The 25,930-nt window shown below is 41.4% G+C and overlaps 1 protein-coding gene across 2 annotated transcripts in view; it reads right to left on the bottom strand.

The window, feature by feature from the left end:
• SLC44A1 (solute carrier family 44 member 1) overlaps window positions 1-17,008 on the bottom strand; it is a gene marked incomplete at its 3' end in the record, with an annotated part of 204,700 nt that extends 187,692 nt beyond the window's left edge. For both annotated transcript variants that reach the window (XM_079707177.1, XM_079707176.1), the window contains exon 1: window positions 16,781-17,008. In XM_079707177.1, the coding sequence (XP_079563303.1) occupies window positions 16,781-16,816 (36 nt within the window). In that variant the 5' untranslated portion in view covers window positions 16,817-17,008. The remainder of the gene's footprint in view (window positions 1-16,780) is intronic.
• Between the last annotated feature and the right edge of the window lie 8,922 nt (window positions 17,009-25,930).

Below are 25,930 nucleotides of genomic sequence, written 5' to 3'. Positions count from 1 at the left end.
CATCTTCCATAGTGGAGGCCAAAATTAATGCTGAAAACTGAAGAATCAGGTGGTAGCAATATAAGCATGTTAGAGATACAGAGGGAAATAGTAAAAGATTTAGTTCAAAGAGTTAAAAGTGATAGCCTCAGGACAGCAGAAAATGGGGGAAAGGCTTTAAAAAAATAACAATCCTGCTACTAATGTTTGACTCTTTAAAAATATATGCATGTACAGCTTTGATAAAAATAAAAATTAAATAAACTTTAAAAAATTAAAGCCTAAGAAGAAAAAAAAGGGGAGGGGCAGAATAGTACAGGATCTGGAATCATGACACTTAGAAATGGTTATATAAACTAAGGGTTTTTAAGTTTAAATGTACACACACACACACACACAACTTGGCACACATTAAGGCTGATTTCAGTTGTTTTACCTTCAGTTGTTCAGTTATTCTATATATCTAGTGGGTGCAGAATCAGAAGCAACAATAAAGTTATATGGACAGTGAGGTCAGCTGTGCAAAGAAGAAATTTCTCATAACTACCTGAAAGTAGAGTTAACTGTCTCAGGAAGCAGTGAGTTCTCTGCTGACGGAGGTGTTTAAGCAGAGCCTGAACAAAACTACTTAGTGGACGTCATACCCTCGTAGGCTGGAATATAGGCCTCTAAGTCCCCACCAGCTGGGGGATTCTGTAAAAGGATTCCAGGTAATCATCTCCTTTGAATTAGTACCTTCTGAAGTGGGACTAGAAACACTGGTAGGTGAAGCAGCTGAGGTACTTAGGACACATTACAAATCAGGGACTTCCCTGGTGGTGCAGTGGTTAAGAATCTGCCTGCCAATGCAGGGGACACGGGTTCGAGCCCTGATCCGGGAAGATCCCGTATGCCACGGAGCAACTAAGCCCGTGCGTCACAACTACTGAGCCTGTGCTCAAGAGCCCGCCAGTCGCAACTACTGAGCCCGCATGCCACAACTACTGAAGCCGGCGTGCCTAGAGCCCATGCTCCGCAACAAGAGAAGCCACCGCAATGAGAAGCCCGCACACCGCAATGAAGAGCAGTCTCCGCTCGCTGCAACGGGAGAAAGCCCATACGCAGCAACAAAGACCCAATGCAGCCAACGATAAATAATAAATTAATTAATTAATTTAAAAAATATTTTGGAAGCAGATGAGATATAAAAAAAGAGTAGAAAAGAAAATGCCTGTCTGAGTGGGAGAAAGCCGGAAGAGAAACAAGCCATGGTGTGATGGGTGTTAAGAAATGAAGAATCCACTCTGGGTCCTGTGGTTTGATGGCGGTGGGACATTAAACAGGTCACAGTGCCCAGTTAGGTAGGAGACCTTAGGGCCATGGCAAGAGTGGTCATGGGCTTCCTGGCAGAGTGAAAGGGCAGAGACCTGTGGTTCAGTCACTAGATGCAGACGAGCTGCAAGAGAGCCACCTGAGATTAGAGAACAACAGCAAAGGGACACTTGATTTGTTCTACTTTAAATAAAGTTTCTAGAACCTAGTGCTATCAAAGAAAAAAAAATCACACCTCAGCTTCAACGTTGGTCATTTCAACATGGAAATTAAAATATTAAACACATTATAGGTCCCATCTTTTTTACGGGACCACCTCAAGAGTGTGACTTGTCCACAGGCTTCAGGGAAGCTTTATGTTATTTTCTACTCAAGGCCAGTATTTTTTCTTTCACTCTGTCTAATAAAATACTGTCATGACTACAGAGACAATAAATTTATCCCAAAGTTTACTAAACTTCATCCTTACCAGTTAAGAGCTGACATGGATCCTACTTTAAAAAATGTCTATGTTCCCTCAGGACACTTTTGTATTTCTAGTTCTTAGTTTTAAAACTTAGTTTAGAATCTACCAAGAAATTATCAGTTATCAATTAAATACTGAAATTATCGGTATTTAATTAAGAAATTAACAGTATTACAGGGTATTACTGTGTACCCTGTAAACTGTGTGACTTTTGGCTACTTAAGAAACAGAGACTCAGGTGAGCCCCGACACTCTGTGGACGCCCCTCCACCTTCTCTCCGTTAACTGACTGCACACTTCTAGACGGAAAGTCTCCTTCTTGGTTGAATCCAGTACTTAGCACCCTAAGCAGCGTACTGGTCAATAAATGCTGAACCTAATCAAAGCATGTGACTAGCCTGGAATTTCCTCTTTATTCTACTAACATTCTTGATTTTCTTTTTTTCTTTTCAGTGCCTTCCCCTCACCCGAGTACCAGTCACAGGCACGGGTCATTGCTGCAGGCTGCTCTTCAACCTTCTGGCCGCACTCTGAACAAAATAAGCAGAATTTGTAGCTCTACCCACACTGCTCCCAGGCAGGTATGAGAAGATGGGCCAGAAGAGCTTTCACTGTACATCCTGTACTGTGAGCCAGTAAAAAAAAAAAAAAAAAAACAAAAAAGAAGGGGGGCACAGGTGGCAGCAGGAAAGGTAAGCCTCTGTTCTTATAAATCTATTGACCAGGGCTGATGAGGCCCACTGGTCTCTAGCTTATGATGTGCTCTTTTTTTTCCTGACTGGCTAGTATTAATGTCTTTACCAAGACTTCATTATAATGTGGGAACACATGCTAACAAGGTCAGGTTCAAATCACCAGAATTAACTTGAAACATTTCAAATAGTGGCTTAATTTTCAGGTTCATTCCCATTTCCTTCCATTGACAGGTTACCTTTGTTTTAATAGTAATTTTGACAAGAATCATTAGCATCATAAACTAAAATTCTAGTCTCTGAATACCCCATGCCCCCACCACATATATTCAATAAACATTTATTTGGGATCTATTATTTGCTTAGCCCCTGTAATATCACCTCTGTCCTGGATTCTTTCTCTAACAAAAGATAGTCAGCATTCGATGAGCAGGTGCCATCTGCAGATGTCCATTTGGAATGCTGAGCAATAACTACAACTACCCCTGTAATCTCTACTGCAGACCCCAGGCAAAAGGAGAAGAAAACCCCAAGCGCAGATGGCTGGTTCCCTCTCTAGCTGTTGGCCCAGCTGGCCTCACAGCAGTTCTATTCTGAAGTTCCAAAGTTGAAGGATCCTTCTGTAAACCCTTAACCTTCCCAACTTCTTGGCAATCTCAAACTACAAATCTGAGAAATTATTCACATGAAAGGGTTTTACATTTTCCTAATATACTTGAGTGACTTGATACTTATCCACATTATTTTGCCAGTACTGTAAAGAACATGTTGAAGTTTGTCATGTGCTCAAACTCAGCTTCAAATCTGCTAAGCGCTTCCTACTAAGGGTTACCTGATGAACAACAGTCTTGCTACCACACTCACTTTTGTTCTCACTTGAGGAAATTGAGAAGGAATATTTCAAGCACTGTTTCTCAAAGTGTGTCCTGTAGGAGAACAGTTCCTCAAGATGCAATGAAAAAAAATAAATTTTAAGGACAAATGAACTGACTGAAGGTCAAGTAAGCCAAGTTAAACTGGTTTCAGGTGTGGGGATGTGGAGCTTTTAAACAGGCTGATAAGCACTGTGGCTCCACAAACTGGGGGAGTGGGGTGGGTATGGAACATGCAGGAACTTCCCAAACTTTTCTGACCTCAGATCCCCTTCTTGGAGTACCATCTCGTAGCCCTGGTGCTACAGGAGCACGTACTTGGGGAAACCCTGCTTACAGTATTCTTACATAAATGGGATGGCATGTGGAGCACCACCTACAGAGCAGAGAGCCTAGTGAGCAGCAGGTTATGGGGAAATGTTCCTTCACCCCAGGAGGCTCCCTACCCTGTCTGCTTGTCACTACCTCAACAGAAACGTGTGTTTCCACTTGGTCTTGGTTTACTTTCTCAGATTAAACTATAAAACTCAGATTAAACCTTTAAAAATTATCACCAAAACTAGAATTGCATTTAATTTTAAAATGAAGTATCTTATTAAAATATTATTTCCATACATGCATAACTGAAATCTACTTCTACCACCAATGTCCATTCCGAAATGTTTTTCTTGATGTAAAAGTAGGGCTAGTTTCAAAATATATTTAATATGCTAGACTTTAAAACTTGATGTTTTCAGAACTGTCTTCCAACACTTGAAGTTTTTAGAATTTATGAAAATACAAAATCACATGCAAAATCAGTTTGAAAACAACTGAGGTTTTAAAGTGCAGTTTAGTTCAAACAAACAAAAAACTCCAGCTTTGCTCCAGTGGTAAAAATCTCTGCCTTTGTAATTTGATCCCCATGTGCATGCAAATCATTTGTGCCACAGTCTTCCAACTTCACCATGGCCATTTTCTTCACCCTTTCCTTTCTTACTGCTCTCCTGAGCCTTACTGATACTATTAAATAATGTTAGTATCAATTACATTAACCCTTTCAGAGGCCATGGGTCTCCAAAGACTAAATATATAAATATATATTCCTTATTAAAACTGTATTCTTGAGAATCTGAGTTACAGGGAAAGGACACAATTGCAGTCACTTTTAGAAAACTTACTGCCATGATAGACTTGTTCAGACTTAAGTTCTTAAAAGAAAATGCAGAAGGGCCCAGGAGGAAATGCACAGCAGTTAAGGGTCCCAGGAGTCTTCAGTTTATAACCACCACTTATACAGACCCTGCTGCAAATTGTTACATTCTTACCTCTGGTTTAGGGTAAACTGACTGAAAACCAACACCCACCCCACCCAAACACACATACACTTTAAAGCCAGAGTAAATAGTACACAGTCTCTGAATTTCAGTGACAGAAAAGTGGTATCTAAGCTACATTTAATATACTATTTAAATATAGTTCTCAGTACAGCAGAAGGAAGGGAATGCAGTGCAGCAGGAAATGCACATTTTGAACTACCCCAGGCTTTACACTACTTTGGGGGCCTTGGGGCAAGCTGCCTAAGCTTCTACGCCTCAGTTTCTCTTTTTTTTTTTTCAATTTAAGTATAGTTGATTTACAATGTTATGTCAGTTTCAGGTGTACAGCAAAGTGATTCAGAACACATATATGTATTCTTTTTCAGATCCTTTTCCATTATAGGTTATTAGAAGATATTGAATATAGTTTGCTGTGCTATACAGTAGGTCCTTGTTGTTAATATATCTTATTTATAGTCGTGTGTATATGTTAATCCCATACTCCTAATTTATCCCCTCCCCCTTTTCCCTTTGGTAACCATAAATTTGTTTTCTATGTCTGTGAGTCTATTTCTGGTTTGTAAATAAGTTCATTTGTATCACTTTTTTCCTAGATTCCACATATAAATGATATCATGATATTTGTCTTTCTGTCTGATTACTTCACCTAATATGATAATCTCTAGGTCGATCCATGTTGCAGCAAATGGAGGCTGTTTTTTTGTTTTTGTTTTTTTCCTTTTTTGGCCACACTGTGGAATCTTAGGGATTCCACAGGGATTGAACCCGGGCCCCAGGCAGTGGAAGCACCGAGTCCTAACCACAGGACTGCCAGGGAATTCCCGAGCCTCAGTTTCTTAATCAGTAAAATGGGGCTAACACTGATACCCATCTCAGAGTTGCAAGAATAAAATGAAATTTATTCTATGAGGGCAGACAACTAGGGAATGAAAGCAGGGAAAACCCAGTGGTCTGCTCTCATATTCCATGCCCTTTCCTTCCCCTGGGAGACCACCCATCCTTACAGCATCTCCTTTATGCATATGACTTAGAACATTTTCTGAAATCCAGTTCTGGATCTTCAACTGCCTATGGGAAATTGCTACATGGAGTATTAATATCATCTCAAACTCAGTTCACACAAAATTAAATTCATCTTCCCCTCCCCATATTCTAGTCTCCATCTCAACTCCCATGTCTGTCAATTATAATACCCTTCTTCCACTATACAGTATTCTAAACCGGTTTTATCCCTCTCCGTTATCCCACATATCCAGATTAAGTCAGGAGAATCTGTCCTATTTCAATTCTATAATGTCTCTTCTGTTTCCCATTTACAATGTTGGTTCGAGTTACTGAACGGTTTCCAGGGCGGCCTGTTTCCCTTTCTCTCACTTCAGGAATAGGCAAGGCTCCGATTAATCCTCCTTACACTCTCTGAAAAACCCTCCATGGCTGCCCATTTCTCTCCCCTTGGAATAGTAGCCTTCCCTACATGTTACATTTCTCTTTATTCTGGCCAGGTCTCCTTTGCAAACGGACACGCAGTCAGTTAAAGGCTTCCTTGCCTTTGTTCAAGCTGTTCCTTTCACTGGAATGTCCTCTCTTGTCCCTGCTTTATACTAAAATCTGTCTATCCTCCCACATTTTCTAAACCCATCCTTCAAAGCCAAATCAAGGATGATTTTCAGGAAGCCCACTCTCCAACTAGTCCATCCTTTCTTAACTTCTCCACTGAACTCCTAACCACCCAATTTAGCCTCTCCTTATTGCGGTTCATTTCACCCTTAACACTCATCTTCCAGACACAGTTTAAAAATTTTGGAAGTCGAGGTCCTTTTTCCAAAACCCAAACACAGGATTTTTTTAGGGGGGTATTAATGGGTAGGAGAACATCTAAGAGCCTTAGTTTACATTAATATCATAATGGCTAAGATATTTTCATGGGGTGTGCAGTTTGCTACAAGCCTGTGAGATAGGTTTTATTATTGTTCCCATTTTACAGCTGGGGAAAATGAGGCACAAAATGTTAAAGAATTTGGCCCAAATAATCCAGCTGGCGACAGAGCCATACGGTCTGGCTATACAGCCCACACTCCTGCCAGTACAAGATGGTGTTTAATTCTCAGATTCTAATATCCTTTTAGAGCAGCAGTAGGGAAAGGATTTCTTTAAAGGATGGCAGAAGGCTACTTACCCATTAAGGGAGGATCATTTAGTTGGGGATGGTGAAGTGAAACACATATAGCAGACTAAATTCAACTGAATTTTATATTAAGAAAAGTTTTACCTCAGCAATATTATGTTTAAAGTTAAACTATTTTGCTATTACAAATAATGCCACATGTAATCTAGCATTTACTATACTTTTGGATTACTAAAGGGTGTCAACTTTTTTATGGCTTTCAATGTATGTCATCAAACAGTGTCCCAAGAGGGTCATACCATTTATTCAGCAAATCAATAAAGTATACTTGAGTTGAAACCACATGAGCAATTAATATTATCCTGTTAACTACCAAAGTTACAGATGAAAGTGGTGTCTATGTACCCTTAATTTGATTTGATTATTAGCAAGACTGAACATATTTACATATTAGTTTACTAATTCTCCTTCTGTAAAGAAGCAATTTTTATACTGTGAGAGGTCTTTACATCATAGAGGTATTCTAAATAATGAGTGAATCTTCAGTTTTACTATTGCTATACCAAAAAACAAAAACAAAAAACCCCAAAATTAAACAGGAGGAAAAAAAAGACACTCTCTTTCTCCTCTTCTATGCTAGTATATTCCACTCAGTATTACCGCCCCTTAAGTGCATCAGGTAGGGGTAGAAAGAAAAGGGATGAAAAAGAAAACTTTAGGGGAAAGGAGGGAAAAAGAAAGAAAAAATGAGTACCAATCGGACAGAGATAAACACACAAAGAAGTGAGAAGAGGTAGAAAAGGAAATTGAGAGCTTGAAAGGGAAGAGGTTATAGTAACCCCCAAGTTTCTCTTGGGTCCCACTGTTGTGGGAAAACTGATTACCTATTTAACCATTATTCCAACCTTAAATGCTCTTCTTTATCCAGAAGCTATGCTTGCCTCAAAATGGGAAAGAAGCAGTGGGGGTGGGGAAAAGAGAAAGACGGGGCTTCAGCAGTGGCTAGACCAGTAGCACTGGGGAAATAGGAAGATAACTGTGTGACTTTCAACTATAAACTGTGAGGTTTTATAATGGAGCTATAAGCAAAATGTTAGGAAACACCATACAAGTGTGATTTTATAGGCAGAAGAAAATGACAAAACTATGTAGCAGATACCATTGGCTGCCTACTCAGTCACCACTCTCCCCAACACCCCCAAGCCTTAGTGGCGGAGTCCTAATTTCGCTCTGGTATTGCTCTACCCTCCACTTGACTCAGAGGGAAATCCTGGTTAGTCTAAGCCAGTTAGAGTGCCCTTGCCTCCCCCTTGCTAGAGATTGTTTAGGGATGAGTATGCAGCCCTCCCTAACTCCTACTGAAAGAAAAAGCACTGGAGATCCGGCAGCTCAGCGTGAGTCTGTGAGAGTCACATCCATCTTGGGATCACAAGGGGAGCTAAGTGAGGGAAAAACTAACTTCCTTAAATGACAAAAAGGGACAACTCAGGTCCGTGTTGACATCATCAAGCCACTGAATTAACCAAGCTGGAAGCCACCCTACCTCTCAACTTATAAGAGATAGTATAAGTTTTCCTTCATGTATTAGCTATTTAGATTTAAGGTTTTTCATTTCTTAAAGCTGAATCATCTTAAGTGATTCATAATGAAAAATCTTACAAGATCATTATCATTACCATTATCATAATGCTACCAAAAAAAAGAAGCAAACTTTAATACCTTCCCTGCTATCTTGAAGTAAACATATATTTTCAATTTTTCCATCTTTTTGCTGTTTTCCTTATTTTACATTATACAAATGTATCCAGAAATCAAACAGGTCTGTTCAGCAATCTTCAGTGTATCTCGCAACCTTAAAAATTAGGATAAAAATAGCTTTTAATAGTTTCCTTACTAAATAAATGTCTAAATATTTGATTGCAGGATGTTATAGAGAGCAGCTAAGAAAAAGTAATATTATTTAAAAAAATTCCAGTAGTTTATCAACCAAATTTTTTTTTTTTTTTTTTTTTTTGCGGTATGTGGGCCTCTCACTGTTGTGGCCTCTCCCGTTGCGGAGCACAGGCTCCGGACGCACAGGCCCAGCGGCCATGGCTCACGGGCCCAGCCGCTCCGCGGCATGTGGGATCTTCCCAGACCGGGGCACGAACCCATTTTCCCTGCATCGGCAGGCGGACTCTCAACCACTGCGCCACCAGGGAAGCCCCCAAATGTTTTTTTAAGTAAATCTTACTATACAGCTGATATGAAATCAGAGAGGAGTCCATCGGGGGAAAAAAAACACCCCCTAACTTACACCTCTACAAGTACACTTGCTTCACACAGGAGACGTATACCTGCAACAGACAAACTGCTTAAGACAGCTGCTAAAACTTCTGTTGAGAATCTTCTTCGAAAGTATTTGTCCTTTTATGGAATTCCCTGGCGGTCCAGTGGTTAGGACTCAGTGCTTTCACTGCCTGGGCCTGGGTTCAATCCCTGGTGGGGGAACTAGGATCCTGCAAGCCGCCAGGCACCGTCAAAAAAAAAAAAAAGTATTTGTCCTTAAAAAAAATTTTTTTTACACTGAAGCCCTTGGGGTTTTTTTTTCCTTTTTTTTTTTAAATTTACTTATTTATTTTTGGCTGTGTTGGGTCTTCGTTTCTGCACGCAGGCTTTCTCTAGTTGCGGCAAGTGGGGGCTACTCTTCGTTGTGGTGTGCAGGCTTCTCATTGCAGTGGCTTCTCTTTGTTGCGGAGCAGAGTCTCTAGGCGCACAGGCTTCAGTAGTTGTGGCACGTGGGCTCAGTAGTTGTGGCTCGCGGGTTCTAGAGCACAGGCTCAGTAGTTGTGGCACATGGGCTTAGTTGCTCTGTGGCATGTGGGATCTTCTGGGACCAGGGCTCGAACCCGTGTCCCCTGCATTGGCAGGCGGATTCTTAGCCACTGTGTCACCAGGGAAGTCCCTAAAAAAATTTTATATTGAATTTAACTTATTTTTTTAATAAGTAACTACTTTTCGTTTTTAAAAAATTTATTTCTTTTATTTTTTGGCTGTGTCGGGTCTTAGTTGTGGCACACAGGGTCTTTGTTGCAGCGTGCGGGCTTCCCTCTAGTTGCGGCGTGTGGGTTCTCTCTCTCTAGTTGTGGCGCACGGGCTCCAGAGCGCATAGGCTCTGTAGTTTGCGGCACGTGGGCTCTCTCCTTAAGGCGCTTGAGCTCAGTAGTTGTGGCATGTGGGTTTAGTCGCCCCCCGGCATGTGGGATCTTAGTTCCCTGCAGGGATTGAACCCATGTCCCCTGCATTGGAAGGCAGATTCTGAACCACCAGGGAAGTCCCTATATTGAATTTTAAAACATCAGAGTCACTACGGTTGGAGTTTATCCACATCCATCCATGAAAGGAAAGAGATTTGAACAAATTCACTAATTTGTTCCAATATTTCACGAGCACCTACCAGGTACCAGGTACCAACTAAGCACAGAGAATAACAGCAATGAACAAAGCAGTCATGGTCCCTCTCCTCATCAACTCAGTCTAGGCCAGGGGTTAGTAAACATTTTCCCTAAGAGCCACAGAATAAATATTTACACTTGCAGGCCATAAGGTCTCTGTCACAACTAACCACTCAACTCTGCCACTGTAGCATAAAAGCAGTTATAGACAATGTATAAATGAATGCATGTGGTTTTATCAATAAAGCTTTATTTGCAGACAATGAAATTCAAATTTATACAATTTTTATGAAATAAATTTCTCATGTAAAAATCTTTTTGATTTTTTTCATCCATTTAAATATATAGATACCATTTTTAGCATTCTTAGCTTTCAAGCCATACAAAAACAGGTAGCTGGCCAGATTTGGCCCATGGGCTGTAGTTTTGCCAACTCCTAGTCTAGACATTAACTGCATATTGCTTTAGGTGTTCATAGGGAAAATACATAAGGCTGTGAGAATTTAATGAGGAGACATGGCCTGGTTTGAAGGATCAAGGAAGCCTTTTCCAAACAAGTGACTCTGAGGCTGAAACTTAAAGGATGAGTATCAGGCAGCCAAAGGCCAGGGAGAAAAGCAAAGAGCCTTCCAAACAAGTGAAAAGCATGTGCAAAAGCTCTAAAAGAAGAATACAGTCTCCTGAAGAATCTGTGAGGTTGGAGCGAGCACAAAGAGTAAGGAGAAGCATGGTATGAGGTGACAATGATGCTGGAGAGAGATGGAGACCAGCCCATGCAGCACCGTTGGCTAGGATCCGTGATTCTGGTCTCTGTCCTAAGAGCAATCAGAAACCATTAAAGGGTTTCAAGTAGGTGGGGGACACAATCCCCACACAGCTTTGGATTTTTTTAAAGAGATCACTAAGACTGTGGTATGGAGAAAAATTAGAAGGAAGCATGAATGAATATGGGGAGATATGGAAGCAAGGTTCTGGCCAGAGATGACAGAAGCCTAAACTAGGGGGCTGGTAGTGGAGTTTAGAAGGTAAAAGAGGCAAGATATGGTGACCAGATACGGAATAATAAGAGGCAGGTTTCCTATGTGCCTCCGGTTTCCAGTTTCCACACCAGGATACTGGTATCATTCAGTGAACCAAAGATACTGAAAAAGATGTGTGTGTATGTGCCTACAAATTTTGAGTTCAGTTTTGACATGCTGAGTTTGAGTTGCTTACAAGACATTCTAGTGGAAGTGCTAAGTAATCAGGGGATATATAGCTCAGAGGCCAGGAAAAAACTGGTTTCAGTTCAGTAGTTTAGTTTGGGAATTGTCAGCATATGGATTGTAACGGAAACCAGAGAAGGAGATGGAATTATCTAAAGAAAGGGTGTGTAAGAGTGGGTTTTAACCTAGGCAGAACATGAAAATCACCAGGAGAACTTTAAAAAATACCCCTGGACCAATGACATCAGAACCTCTGAAAGGAGGACCCAGGAATCCGTGTTTTTTCAAGTTCTCTAAGTGTTTCCTATGTGGAGCCAAGGTTGCAAAGATAAGAAGACTTAAGACATTAAGAATTAATACTAACTATAGAAAGCTCAAGAGATTAAGTGACTAAGTAGGTTTCTAGTCCTAGCTACCTCATAATGTATCTCTCTGACCTTAGACTACTTCTTATCTCTACATTCTAGTTTAGCTCAATAGAAAAGATAGTAGGCCTAGTTTATCTCTAATAGAGATAAACCAGAGCCCCCAAAATCTGAGCCAAATTATGAAATTGAAATATTTACTTCTTCTTTTGGGGGTGGGGGGGGTTGGGGAGGAAGGAGACAGTAAAATAGCTACTAACCAATTACTAGTAATAGAGAATATATTTCTATAAATAAATATCCTCTAAGCCAATAACATTTCTAAATGATAGGATTAACACATCAAATAGTATTTGGTAGTATTTGTTAAGCCTGGGAACTTTTTAACTGGACTAGTTTTGCTGTATTACATTATGTCATTCTCCAGCTAGTAACTGCAGCAAGTTCAAAAAGGCATGACTTTAACTTGGACATTCCTTAATTCAAAATGTTATTGAGTGGACCTTTTCTAAAGATAAAATGAACTGCAATTTATGATATGGGAAGCATGTATGTGAACGTAGAAAGAAAAGCACAGGACTCACATTCAAAAGACCTGGGGTAAAGTTTGGATTGATCCCTTAGTAGCTCTGAGACTTCAGCCAAGTCTCAACTAATGTCCAAGTCTCAACTGCCTCCCCTGTAAAATGGAAGTAAAGTCAACTTCAGAGTTACTAGAGAAATTAAAACATGAAAATGGCTGTGAAAAATAGGTATACAAAAAGTGTCACCATTTTTACATTACTTTCCAGCCAATTTTAATATTAACTTTGATTTACATATTTGGAGAAATGGATCTTCAATGCTAATAGCATAGTATTCAGAAGAAGAAGAAAAAAATAAATTGTCTTCATGCTGTGCTTTTTTTATTCCAGTTAGAGCAGGTCTACTTTGCTGGACACTCTTCAAATTTCATTTTTACCCTCTGACTTCAAAGTTCACAAAGCAGAAGGAGACTACAGTACTAATAAAATTCTGTTGAAGAACAGTTAACATTCTCAAAAGTTAACCAGTATTTGTGAACCACTTGATTGTTTTTCATTACTCCTGAGACAAGATATGAGAGCTAGAAAAACACAGTTAAATACTTAGCTCTCAATTTGAAGACATGGGACGAGACCAGAGACAAGACCAATCTCTCCTAAAGTCAGAGAGGTATGAGGGGCAGTTTGTTCAACCAGAAAGATTCCCCTCCATCCCTCTCACAATTTCTAAGGTTAGAACCAAAGGACACAGAACTTCAGAGCACTTGCGAAATCTCCTGGCCTCCAAAGCGCTGCTGTGAGAAATGATGATCTAGCCATTAACGACAAAGACTTTTGGCAATTTGCTAAGTAATCTTTCAAAAGCCTCCTTCATTCAAACTGGTTTGTCAATGGGAAAGAACATTTCATAAATCTGAAGATTTACAACTGAACTTTGAAGTTTAACATTACAAGAATAGAAATTATGTCAGGTTATAACAGAACAAACGAATTATGGAGAGTTGGGAATAAATTTTAAGAATCTTAGGGAGGATTACTGCTGTAAAAAGAAACTCATGACTATCTCACTTTTATGTTCTCTTCAAAGAGATTTTTAGGCAAAGGCTATCATGTATTGGCTTGTGTTGAGCAATTACTAATATTAGCAAGTAACTTGTAGTGGCCACAAATAAAAAAAATAATTAAGAGTTCTATAAGAGTTCTATAAATATATCTAAGAGTTCTTAAGATTCTTAGAAACACATATCTGATACTGCACAAATAATTTTGCCAATAATTTCCTCCTTCAACAGTAAAATACAAGTAAGTATAGAATGTGATGCTTTTCTTTTATCTAAATCCAAAAACAGGATAATTATTTTGATGGCAAATTATGATAACCAGACACTGCCAAGAAAATGAAAATAATTCCAGAACAGACTACAAGAGATGAAGCAGTTTGGAAGTCAATAAACTCTTTTATGAGAGTCTACAACATAGCAAGAGACTATGAGGGAAAATAAATTATATGTATTTCAAAAGTGAATTCCTACTACAAAGAGGAAACACACTATATTTACATTGATAAAACCTGCCAGGGCTTTAAAGTTGCTGACGATACCACTGAGAAAAGCTAAACTGAACTGCAGATTACCTCAAAGCGCATTGTTTTGATGTACTGTGCAGGTTATCATCAGAGTTTGCAGACAAGCTCTTTTAAGATGTTATAGCCACTGCTCCAACTAAAATATAAGCACTGAGCGGAGCACCAGGAGAAAAGAAAAAACCTGCTCAATTTTGCAAACTGATGGTACCATTGACAGAATAGGAAGGAATGTGGGAAAAGCAGGTGAATTTTAACTTAGTTCAAATTTGAGCTTTGAAGAGGGTGGCATGGTGGCATTACTCAACCAGCTCATGGAAGTAAAACAGCACATAGTTCGGGACTGGATTCATATTAAATGTTACTCGCCAGCCAAATGTTCAAATGTTCCAATCTGTGTATCTATATTCTGTTCATTGACTACTGCTGAGCAACTATTATGTACAAGGTATAGTGAGGCACTGCAATGGATACAAACATGTGAAAAATAAAAACAGTTCCTATACTCAAGAAGTTTACAATTCAGTAGAAGGGATGAAAGAAACATTCTGCCTGAAAATACAATCGAGGCCTCTATTTTGTTTCAACACAACTCATACAGATACTATATTATCCTAACTGGTGATGCTACTGAAAGGAGCATTAAAATGCAGCAGATTGGTAACATTTCACAAATGAAGAATGATGCCAAAATCTCAAATAAGGAAAAAAAAATGATGACCAGCTCTTTGGCACGAAACCTCAATGCTCCACTTACACTACAAGTCCCTAAAGCTGAACTTAAAGGCATGTGACAGCTGTTGATTGGTTATAGGGATCCACAGAAAAAAATGCACCCTTCGGAGTGCATGACATGCATCTTGTCTGTAGAACACAGCATGAAGGAAACAGTGGCTGCAAGAGGAGGAAGAAGCAAGGAAAATATATGGGACAGCATTCTGAAAAGTAAGATGTGGAGCTAGTCAAATGCAAGACCTGTTAAGCAGAGTTTTGGTCCAGCATCCATCCCTTCCAAATTTAATTGATTAAACACTGAACAAGCCATCCATAAACTATCCAATACTGTCTTAAAGGCATTTCATCTCCAAAAGAGGATGCAAAATAACCCAATTCTTAAAAGAAAGGCAACAGGAAAGATACCTTTTTGGTGAAAATAATATTTAAGTAAATATTAGACGAATAGCACCCAACTAGATTCCTCCCTCTCCCCAAAAATCTCTGACCAGTTGAAAGGTACTGTGTGATTCCACACCTTTATCTGTTAATATGAAAACTGTGGTCTACCGACCTCTCCTTCTTAACGCCACTACATATAGTTTTTCTCTGTTATTCTAACTGAACAGGAAGGTTTAACTAACTAAACCAGTCAGCCTGACTATGATCCTAATAGGAAAAGAAAAACAAATCAAAAAAAGAGTAAGCAAACACCCAAAAAAGAAGTAGACAAATAGGATGGATACTTAATAAAACATAAATGTCCTCCATTCATCTGCAATTCTAGTCATTTTCTCTCTAACATATCTCATATTTTCAGAACAAGTATGCAGGTTATTTAAAACTGAGTTATATATAGTCATTTAGAAGCAGCAAAACACTTCTGGCATTATCACAGATGCTAGATCTCTGAAGGAATTTTTTTTTCCAAACTAGCATTTTTCTTCACCAAGAACGGACCAGCCTTTATTTCTAAAAACAAGAGCCCTTGTATCCCCCCAAAACAAACAAATCAAAGACCACAGTTACATTCTACACTAATGAAACTGTGAGATTACATCCCAGGCGTTGTCAGAGCCTATTTTTCATACACCACCACCAGACAGTTTGATGCAGTATTCCTGATTGCTTTTTATCGTATTTGTAAATACACTCACTAATCCACTAAATTAGGTAATTTACAAACAGGTCCTCTTAGTTATTAGTGGCCAGCAGTCAAGTCCTATTACGTTTGATCCTTATACAGTTGTCTAAACATTTCTATCCAGGTTAAGGGCTCGGATCGGCAAGAGAGAGGGAGGTTAGCGAAATCCGGATGGGGGCAGGGTAGAAGCTGGGAGAAATCTCCGCATCTCAGCCCTCAGCGACAACACTCAGCCAGTGCACACAGAAAAACTAAATTCGGCACCTCTTCCTCCTGTTACACTGGCAACAAAGAGGGAGTCTCCGTAACGATCCCGTCACCCACCAGGTGCCCAATCTCCTTCTCAGCCCAATCCCCGCGCTCCCGCAGGGGCCTCGGGGTGAGAAGAGGCCGCGGTGCCCGGGGTCAAGGCACAAAGGGGGGATGGGATGGGGTGGGAGGCGAGCGGCTAGAATCGGAGAAGCGGGTCGTAGAAGGGCTCCGGGATCCGCTTAAACACTTGAACCCGGACGGGGGGCGGCGGGCAAGAGAAAAGGGACAGAATATCTAAGAGCAGAAACTGTAATAAGGTGGGAGAGGGGTGAACAGCCCATACTGGGGGTACTCCTCCAGGGAGCACAGAAAATAGTCTGTGGATGGGGAGGCGGAAGACTCCAAGGAGGTAGGAAGAGAGGAGCCAGGCCCGGAAGACGAGGGAAGGGGGTGCCACCAGGGGCAGGGAGCAGACGCCCTGATTGCCTCTACCTGCGGGCTGGCGGGACGGGCCGCTCAGGTGTTACTGGGAGGAGGCAGCCAAGTCGGCAAGGGGCTGGGCAGAGCTAGGGGCACCCTGGGGGCTGCGCACAGGCGCCTGCGAATCGGCAGCCCTGGGAGCCAGCGCGGGGGCATCTTCGGGACAGGGGGAGGCGGGAGGGGGAGGCGGGAGTGAGGGTCTCTGGAGTGCACGGTGGGTTGAGGGGACGCTCGCAGGTAGTGGGAGGCTGCGGGCGCCCGCGGCACGGCGCGGGGAGGCATCCGGGCGGGCGGCCGGGAGGCGGGAGCCCCTCACCTGCGCGGCTGAGGAGGCGGAGCTGCAGCAGCCCATGGCGGGGCCGGAGGAGCCCGGAGGCGGCGCCGGGCGCGCAGCTACGCCCCGGAGCCCCTCGGCATGCGAGCCGGCGGGCGCCCGGGGAGGGCGCGGCCTGGCTCCACACGGCTCGGCGGCGGCGGCGGCGGCGGCGGCTCGGGCGGCGGCGGGTACTCAGGAGGCGGCGCGGCTCAGGGCGGGCGCCGACCACATCCCCCGGCGGCTGCTGTAGTGGCTGCGCGGCTCCCGCTCCGCTCCTGCTGCTGCAGCTGCTCCCCAGCGGAAAGGGGCGGGCGGCGGCGGCGGCGCCTCCCCCTGTCCCCCGCCTCCGGCCTCCCGCGCCCAGTCCCTCTCCGGCTCCCTCTCCCCGGCCGCCGCCTTCTCAGCGCCGCGCGCTTCTCCCATCAGACTCCCCGCCCCCAGTGCAGCGCCGCGCGGGCGGCCGGGCGAATGCGGCCAAAACGAGGCCGGGCCCTTCGGCGCGCGTCGGAACCTGCGTGGTGCCGAGCCCATTTAGCGGTGGCACCGAGGCAGAGCGCTACCTCGGTGCGAGAGGGCGCCTGAGGCTGGGGCGCCGGAGGGCTGGACAGGCTCGCAGCCGAAATGGGGTCGGGTTGCTTCCGGACCTGGGAAGCACGGGCGAGGCTTGCGGAGCTGCTAGCTATCCCCAGTAGGCGCGCAACCCGAGGACCCTGCTGGTTTCTTACCTTTCAGGTGAATGATTTTATGCAGGGGAAAGCGAACGCAATAAACCCCTGGAGAAGTAGTAGGTGATTGAAGACAGGGAGAAACAAGCAACTGTTGCTACTCGCCCCATTTTGCTGATGTGGAAACTGAGCCTTGAAGGGCACCAAGAGCTTAAGGGAACGCACCCAAGGTCGAAATTGTTATAAAGGGCCGAAAATAGGGAAAAGGCAAAAAATTCTACAGGTCTGTCAATTCAGAGCCATATTGGATGTAAACGAAACTTTTTATACAGAATAGTCCACAAAAAACAATAAGCGAGTATTAATTCATCATGTTAAAACATATGTATACTGAGGGCACACTAAGTTCCGGTAATTTACAGGCACTGGGAACAAAGAAGTGAACAAAAGAACCAAAGTTTCTGCTCTCTTACAAGTCCCTGTTGATACATGAATACGCTATGCAGTATCAACAAGTTAGAGTAGGTGCGGTCACCACCTTCAAGAAGTCTACAACCCAAGTCCTTGAGAAATCGTGTGAGATGAGAACAGTTAAAAGGTGGCAGGAGTAAAACTAAAGATCCTGCTTGATATTAAGAGAACCATTTATGAGGTACCTTTTTATGTTTCCTTTCATCCTGTCAAAGAATGTCTTAAAGACAGAAGCAGTTAGAAAAGAAGAAAAAACGAAAGAGTATTTGCAAAGGAGACTCTAGAAGGCCTGACTTGCCAAATGAAAGACAGCAAGTTTTAAAGACTATTCAAAGACTAAGAGGAAAAAAATAGCACAGAAGTAAATTAACTTCACATGCCTTGAAAGGGAATCTAAACAAAGGAAAGTCAAGATGGGAACCTAGGGACAGCCAAAGAAAAGGCCAAAGAAGAATTCCCAGTTGGTGTGTTTCAATACCATTTCCTAGGTCTGTGACCAGGGATGCATCACTTCTGCCTCTTTCTCCTGGTCTGTGAAAAACGGGTAATAAGGATGACCAGGAAGGGTTGTTGTCAAGATTAAATACTATCTGAAAGTAGCTAGTAGGACGGTAAGGACTTAATAAGTACTGCTTGAGATTATTCTTCCTCTGCATTCTCCTTATGTTCCCTTCAAATTTGATCAGAGGGTCCACCATACCACAGGGCTGGTGAATCCTAAGTGTGTTACCAGTAACCATTAGGCCATTAAATAGAAGTGAAAAAAATAAAACTTTAATGGCTCTGGTCCCAATTCTGACTGTAAACTCCACAATTAGATTGTAAACTCCCTGAGAACAAGGGAAAACATTTTCTCCTTTGTATCTTTCTCAGCTCTCTCAAATGTTTGTTGAATTATTCAATGCAGCCAGGAATAAAAAACTTTCCCTTGAGATTTTCCCTCAAAGCCTCAAAGTACATCTTGTTTTTAACTGAGGGAGGAGGCTGAAAGTAAAATTACAGTCTTGAACAAGAAGCCATCTGTCTTCCTTCTTTATAATCAAGGAAAGGGCAGTTGTTTCTCTTAGCAGAGTCAATATGGGAGCATTTCTCTCAGATTATAAAAATCTTTTTGGCTAGTGTAGTTATTCTACATAGTAGCTAGTGCTTATTTTGTAATTAGAACTGCAAAAACTGATAAATACGTAACAGACTGTGACAAGTGCTTCAGAAAAAAAAATGCATTTCACTTTTTTGGGAGGTCTCATTCCTCGACAAGGATGATGGGTGTATATAATTGAAAGGGAGCACGTTCCACTGTCCTTGACTGATCTGAATTCCAGTTTTCCCTTTAAGGGTTAATGGAACTAAGAGTTCTAAGGTTCTGCTAGGTGCTTTGTCAATATACTAATTATGTATATATGTACCATATATGCATATGAATGTTATGTTTTTAAGTTATACCTTGTCATTAGCATGAAAGAAACTAACAGTTCCCAAATTGATGTTCTGTACCTTCTAAGAATGAGTCTCTTTCCCACCCCTCCCCCTACCCAAAGAAGCCTCATAAAAGGAACGATTTAGAGGGGGGCAAATTACTGCTTCTTTTCATTCTTTCTCATAAACAAGCACACACAGTATTCAATGAAATTAAATTACAGCAAATTCAGAAATCCTGAAAGGGAATTTTTTTCCACTAGCTAGTGATCAGGGTACTGATCTTAACCACCCTGAGGTGTCATCAAGGCAAACCACTTGGGAAAGACTTGAGTTTGTTTTTCTTTTTCTTTTAAGAAAAAGGGGTGTTAAAAAAAAAAACTTATGTAAGAACAGCATCTGCACTAACCAGGATAAAATTATAAGGTCTATCAATCTTGATGCTGCAGGGTAAAATCAGATCACCAGCTGAGCCAGCCAGAACTGCTTCCCAGTGGTCTAGTATTGCATAATTAGCCGTGTGAATTCCAGGGTTTCCAGCTTCAAATGGAGGGTTTGGTGCTGGTCACTCACCGAGGGAAAACACTGAACTAATGGTCTTTCCGGAGATTTTAATAAAGCCCGACTCATCGTTCACATGATTTCAGGTTTGGGGGTAAAAGAAATATAAATGCATCCATATGTGTGTATGTCTATAACTGCTCAGAAGAGTCCTCTATTAAAAACAAAAATTTTTAAGCATGGCATTTGGTGCTTTGGCTGTGTTATTTACATTTTAGCACATACTGTGTTCACAGCCGCATCCCACACGAGCACATTTGCCTCGGCAGAGCCCTAGCTTCCATGTCCGCCTCACAACCTCCTCCTTCAAGCTATTCGCATATCACCCCTGGGAAATGCTCCAAAAGTGAAAGCTAATTGTAACCAAGGGCTGTAACTGTTCATTCATTACCAGAGATGCAAGAGCAGTTCTCTATTTGAGAAGACTGAAATGTATCCCAGCGTCCTAGTTAAACCCTGAAGTTAGAAACCCCTGAAAAGAGCTTCCCTGAACTCAGGCATGTGGCAGAAAAAGACAACATTGTTCCCAGCAAGACTCCAGTGAGAATCATAATTCCTTAGCTGTGCAACTTTGCTCCTGCCCACACTTGTAAGTTGATGTTTCTCCAGTGTTAATTAATAACTCTGGCTTTTATTTATTTTCACTGGGATTTCCTTTGCAAGATCAGACAACATGTAAGTTCTCTAAAAATACTTGCTGTGAACTTGTGTTCACAGGGGTGTGGCACTTCCCTATTACTTTTCTGAAAGACATTTCTTTTAAATCTGTAGTTATTCATTTATTCAGTTTGTTTTTATTGAGTCCTTCTTATGAGCTAAGCATGTTTAAGTATCATGTATGCAAACATGAGTCCCAGGGATCTGACCTAACATAAAACTAGTGTTCATTTTTATTTTGGGGTGATGGGTGAGGAAGGAGGGGGAAGGAAGGCAGGATTATGAATATTCATTTGAGAAGGAAAGAGGCAATTTGTAAAATAGGGAAATCCGTTTATTTAACAATATAGTTCTTGAGCCATTATAATGAGCCAGATACTAGCTAGATGCCAAGGATTCAAAGATGAATGAAGGACATTCCTCACCCTTAAGTCGTTTTACATTTTAGTGAGGTGGAAAGACATTTAAGCCAAGAATGAGAGTATGTTATGTTTAAATATAATGAGAAGAATGAGTCCACATGCTATATAAGCTCAGAAGCCACAGATTATTTTGTTTGTAAAAAAAAAAATTGCTGCGTTATGTTTTTTCCCATTCCCCTTTTTTTCTTACCTCCACTAGACAAGTTCCCACTGTGTATCATAAGCCTAGAAAAGAGCTTGGTACCCAGGAATGTGTCATAAATATCTCTTCAATGAATGAATGAATTTTCTCAGTATGAGTTCCTGGAAATTTAGATTTGTAAATTAAATGCCTACTAGAATGTCTCAAAGAAAAGTTTATCTGAAACATTAAACAATTACTTTTTTAAAATGTTTGGCGCTTTTTTTCTATAAAGCAATTGGAATAAAAAATATTTACTTATATAACACTAGAAGTCTGAAAGTGTCTTTCTTTGGAAGACACTTTAGCCTAACACCTTAGTAAAAGACAGATAGGATCAATTACATAACCCTTTTAAAACTCCTAGATGCAAAAGGTTCTGTAAATAAACACAACCAACAAACAGATAAGTAATACTTGCAAAGCAATACGTAAATGGTTTACTGCTGTGGTCTGAATGTGTCCCCCAAAATTCATGTGTTGAAATCCTAACCCCAAAGATGATAGTAGGAGGTATAGGCCTTTGGGATGTGCTTGGGTTCATGAGGATGGAACCCTCATGAATGGAATTAGTGCCTTATAAAAGAGGTTCCAGAAAGCTCTCTAGCCCTTCCACCGTGTGAGGACACAGTTATGATCTGTAACACAGAAGAGAACCTTCGCCAAAACTTGATATGCCAGCACCCTGATTTTGCACTTGCACACTCCAGAACTGTGAGAAACAAATTTCTGTTTCTCAAAGAAATTTTTTATAAGCCACCCAGTCTATGGTATTTTGTTAGAGCAGCCTGAATGGATTAAGACATTTATTATCCATAATACTAAAAAAAACTCCTACAAAAAAAAAAGAAAATGGGCAAAGGGCATAGCAGACAAAATCTACAATGAAAGAAATACAGGGACTAATAAAATGTGAAATGCTGCTCAAATTTACTAATAATAAAACTGTAAGTTAGGGCTTCCCTGGTGGCGCAGTGGTTGAGAGTCCGCCTGCCGATGCAGGGGACGTGCGTTCGTGCCCCGGTCTGGGAAGATCCCACATGCCGCGGAGCGGCTGGGCCCGTAAGCCATGGCCGCTGAGCCTGCGCGTCCGGAGCCTGTGCTCCGCAACAGGAGACGCCACAACAGGAGAGGCCCACGTACAGCAACAAAAAAAAAAAAAAAAAAAAAAAAAAAAAAAACTGTAAGTTAAACAAATTAGAAGCTATTATTCCTTACCTAAAACACTGGCAAAGATTTAAAAGCTTGATAATATCCAGTGTCAGAGAAAGTCACAGTACTCTCATATACTATTCATGGGAATATAGTTACCTCTTTCTGAAGAAGAATTTAAGAATTTATACCAAACTTAAAAGGTGCTTTTTTTTTAAATCTCAGCAATTCTTCTCCCAGGAATGTATCCAACAGCAATATACTCTTGTTTTTAATAAGGAAAAGTTTGGGAAAACCTAAATTTCTACAAAGAGAATATTAGTTAAACAATTGGTTAAATAATAGGAAATACTATACAGCTGTTAAAAAGCATGAGATAGATTGGTATTTACTGACAGAAAGATAACTAAAATATGCCATCAACTGAAAAAGCAGTTTATAAAACAGTATTGTGATGGAATCTAGTATTTATGTGAATAGTTTGTACGTGTGTGTGTATGTGTTTGCAGAAGAGGTTGTGAGGAATATGTACCACTCTGTTAAAGCTGTTACCTTTGGAGAGGGGATGGGGGTACACTGGAGTGAGATAGAGCGAGACAGAATAACTTTCTGAATTATTGTTTTCTGTATTGTTTGTAGTTTTGACAAAAGCAGGTATTGTTTTTTAAACTGTATTAGAATATTTTAATAAAATAACTGCAGGGGGATGGGGTCCTCACAAATGACCTATTAATCATGGAGAAAATATGGAGAAAGAACAGATCACTATTAATCAATGTTTAAGAAAAGTAATGAGCTGGTCCTTGAACAGTAGGTAAGTTCAAAGGCACAAAATGACTTAAGCGAAAGTGCAGGTTTAGAAATAAGATCTGGGAATTCCCTGGTGGTCCAGTGGTTAGGACTCTGAGCTGTCACTGCTGAGGGTCTGGGTTTGATCCCTGGTCGGGGAACTAAAATCCCACAAGTCGCATGGCACGGCCAATAAATAAATAAATAAATAAATGAGTAAGATTTGTTGGCTGTTCCAGCTATCCACTGTTGCATCACAAACCAAACTAAAACTTGGTGACTTAAAACAACAATTATTTATGATCACCTGTCATAGTTCTGGGGACTGAGTGGGCTCAGCTAGGCGGTTCTCTCTTGGGCGGCTCTCGTGGTTGCAATCAGACAGTGGACAGGGCAGAAGTCATTTCAGAGTCTTCCACTCACATGTCTGGTATAGCTGATGCTGGCTGTTGGCTGTCAGCCAGAATACTTACCGTGTGACCTGGGTTGCCTTGCAGCATGTGGCTGGGTTCCAAGAGTGAGCATCCCAAGAGAACCAGGCTGACACTGCATTACCTTTTATAACCTAACCTCAGACAGCAGATAGCATGACTTTTGCTGTAGTCACAGGTCCATTCAGATTCAAGGGAAGAAACTAGAGATGCCACCACCACCCTACCCCCAACTGAAGAAATGTCAATGTCACGTTGTAAGGAGAGTGTGTGGGATGGGAAGCTGGGAAGCAGAGCCAGGAGCTCTCCAATTTACTATGGTTCCCAACACTCTCTCAGGTCTCTTCTGACAGGAGTCAGCTTCTCCCGTCTACTTTACCCACTGGCATCCATAAGCCTTGGAGTTTGTACTTCCTACAGACAAAAGGAGCAGGGAATTTGGAGCAAAAAGATAATAAAGGGAGCTTTTTGCTTTAAAAAGATCGCTATGATGATATCTTACAAGGAGGTCTAGAGGAAGGAGAGATTAAATAAAAACAGTGGGTGCTAAAGCTGTTGCCCCTACCCATCAACTCCCCGCTCAGTTCAGCAATGCCTAAGTATGATTGACAGGAGTCCTCCATATTCTTACCAAAGCCTTCAGTCTTCAGGATGCTCTCAATGGGCCTCAATTCTTATAGAACCAGATCCTCCTATGCCTGGCAGGGACTAGGAAGGAAATTACTAGGCCATGGGAAGTAATTGAACTTTTTGAGAATACCAAGGTACCACTTCGGGGATACTAACTGGTATTTCTCCCACTGAGCAAAGGACATATACTACCTGGGAATGAAGCCTGATTTGACCACCGACTCGCTCACTTCCCAAGTGTTCCAATAGTTTGTCTCCTAGTGTGGTGCTGAAGAACAAAATGAAGGAAAAGGGGAGGGGACAGGCTTGAGGTCTGGCTGGACTAGCAATTGGAAGCTCAGCTACCATCATTCACAGCTTCCCTCAAGTCCTGTTAAGAGATTTATGTCAGGCAATGAAAATTGTAGCATTAGTCTTGTTTTTAAAATTTTTCCCCCCAACTATTATTATTTTATTGGACAAACCGTCAAAATCCACCTGTTCTTTTTCTCAGAGCTCCTTTCTTCCTTTCTCATTGGCATTAGACAGAGTCCTTTTCCCTAATACTATGTAATATAGAAGAGGCTGTGTCAATTGCATAAAATATTTCTAATCTCCATAATTAAGATGCTGCTGGTCTGACAGCTTTGCTCTCTTACTCCCCCTCAGCTAGTTGCAGGGATGTAGAAAGACATTTAAAGAGAGTACTAAAGCAAAAATGACATGCAGTTCCCCTCCCGAAGGGCCGCCGTCTTATAGCTATCACAGTCTCCCCAGGCTCACTTCTGGAGCGTTTCATTTACGGCTTTTACATAAGTAGGGAAGAGAGACTCTGCTAAGGTTCTCCAGACCATCTCCAGAAAGTGTATGCTCTGTCCTCAGTTTGGATTTAGAGAAAATCCACATCGCCCCTTCTCAAGATCTGCTCCTGAGGCCAGATCCCAGCACAGCATTTGACAACAGAATAGGCACCAACAAATCTGGGTCAAACAATTGAATGACTGAATTCTGAGGTCAGAGAGAAATTTAGATGTGAGAAACAGCAGAACATCCTAGTTGGTGGCAAGGAAAGTCTGCAGATCATGCAGTCTATTTTCCTTTACTTTTGGAAAAAAACAGAGAGAAGTGATTCACCAAGATTGCCACACATCCCATTCTTTCCTCCTGCCTCTTGCTAGTTTGACAATGTATTCAGGTGTATCCTGAAAAGTCTCATTTCATCCTCACAATAATTCCATTAAGTCAAAATTGTTATCACTATTTTAGAGTTTAGGAAAATGAGGTACGAAAAAACTAGTCTTGATAGACTGGGTTATGCTGCTACAATAAATTTACCCTCAAATCTAAGTGGTTTCATAGAACACGGGTTTATTTCTCCTTCACAGTTTGTATGGCACAAAAATTAGCCTGGCTGGAGAGAGATGAGTGGTAGCGTCTATTCCATATAGTCATTCAGGTACCCAGGCTTATAGAGGCTCCAAGATATTGTAACTGCAACCTGTTTAACTTGAAGTCTTTCAATCTCTCAGAGTTAAGAAGGAAATGGATAATTATCCATGGATGTTTCACTGCTTCTGCCCAGAAATGGCATACATTGCATTGGGTGCATTTCATTAACTAGTATTAGTCATATGTCTCACATACAGTAAGAGGGAGGAACTGGAGAAGAAATGGAATATTTGGTAAGCACTACTGTCACTGCTTTATAAGGTAATAATTTGTCCACCATCCCATAGCTATTAGATGGCAGGATTGTCATCCAGATCTCAGCTGTCTGACCCCAAAGCCCATGCTCT

The sequence above is a fragment of the Hyperoodon ampullatus genome (genome assembly GCF_949752795.1).
Source record: "Hyperoodon ampullatus genome assembly, chromosome: 6".
In the NCBI taxonomy this organism is placed as follows: Eukaryota; Metazoa; Chordata; class Mammalia; order Artiodactyla; family Ziphiidae; genus Hyperoodon; species Hyperoodon ampullatus.
This window is presented reverse-complemented; position numbering and strand designations above follow the sequence as displayed.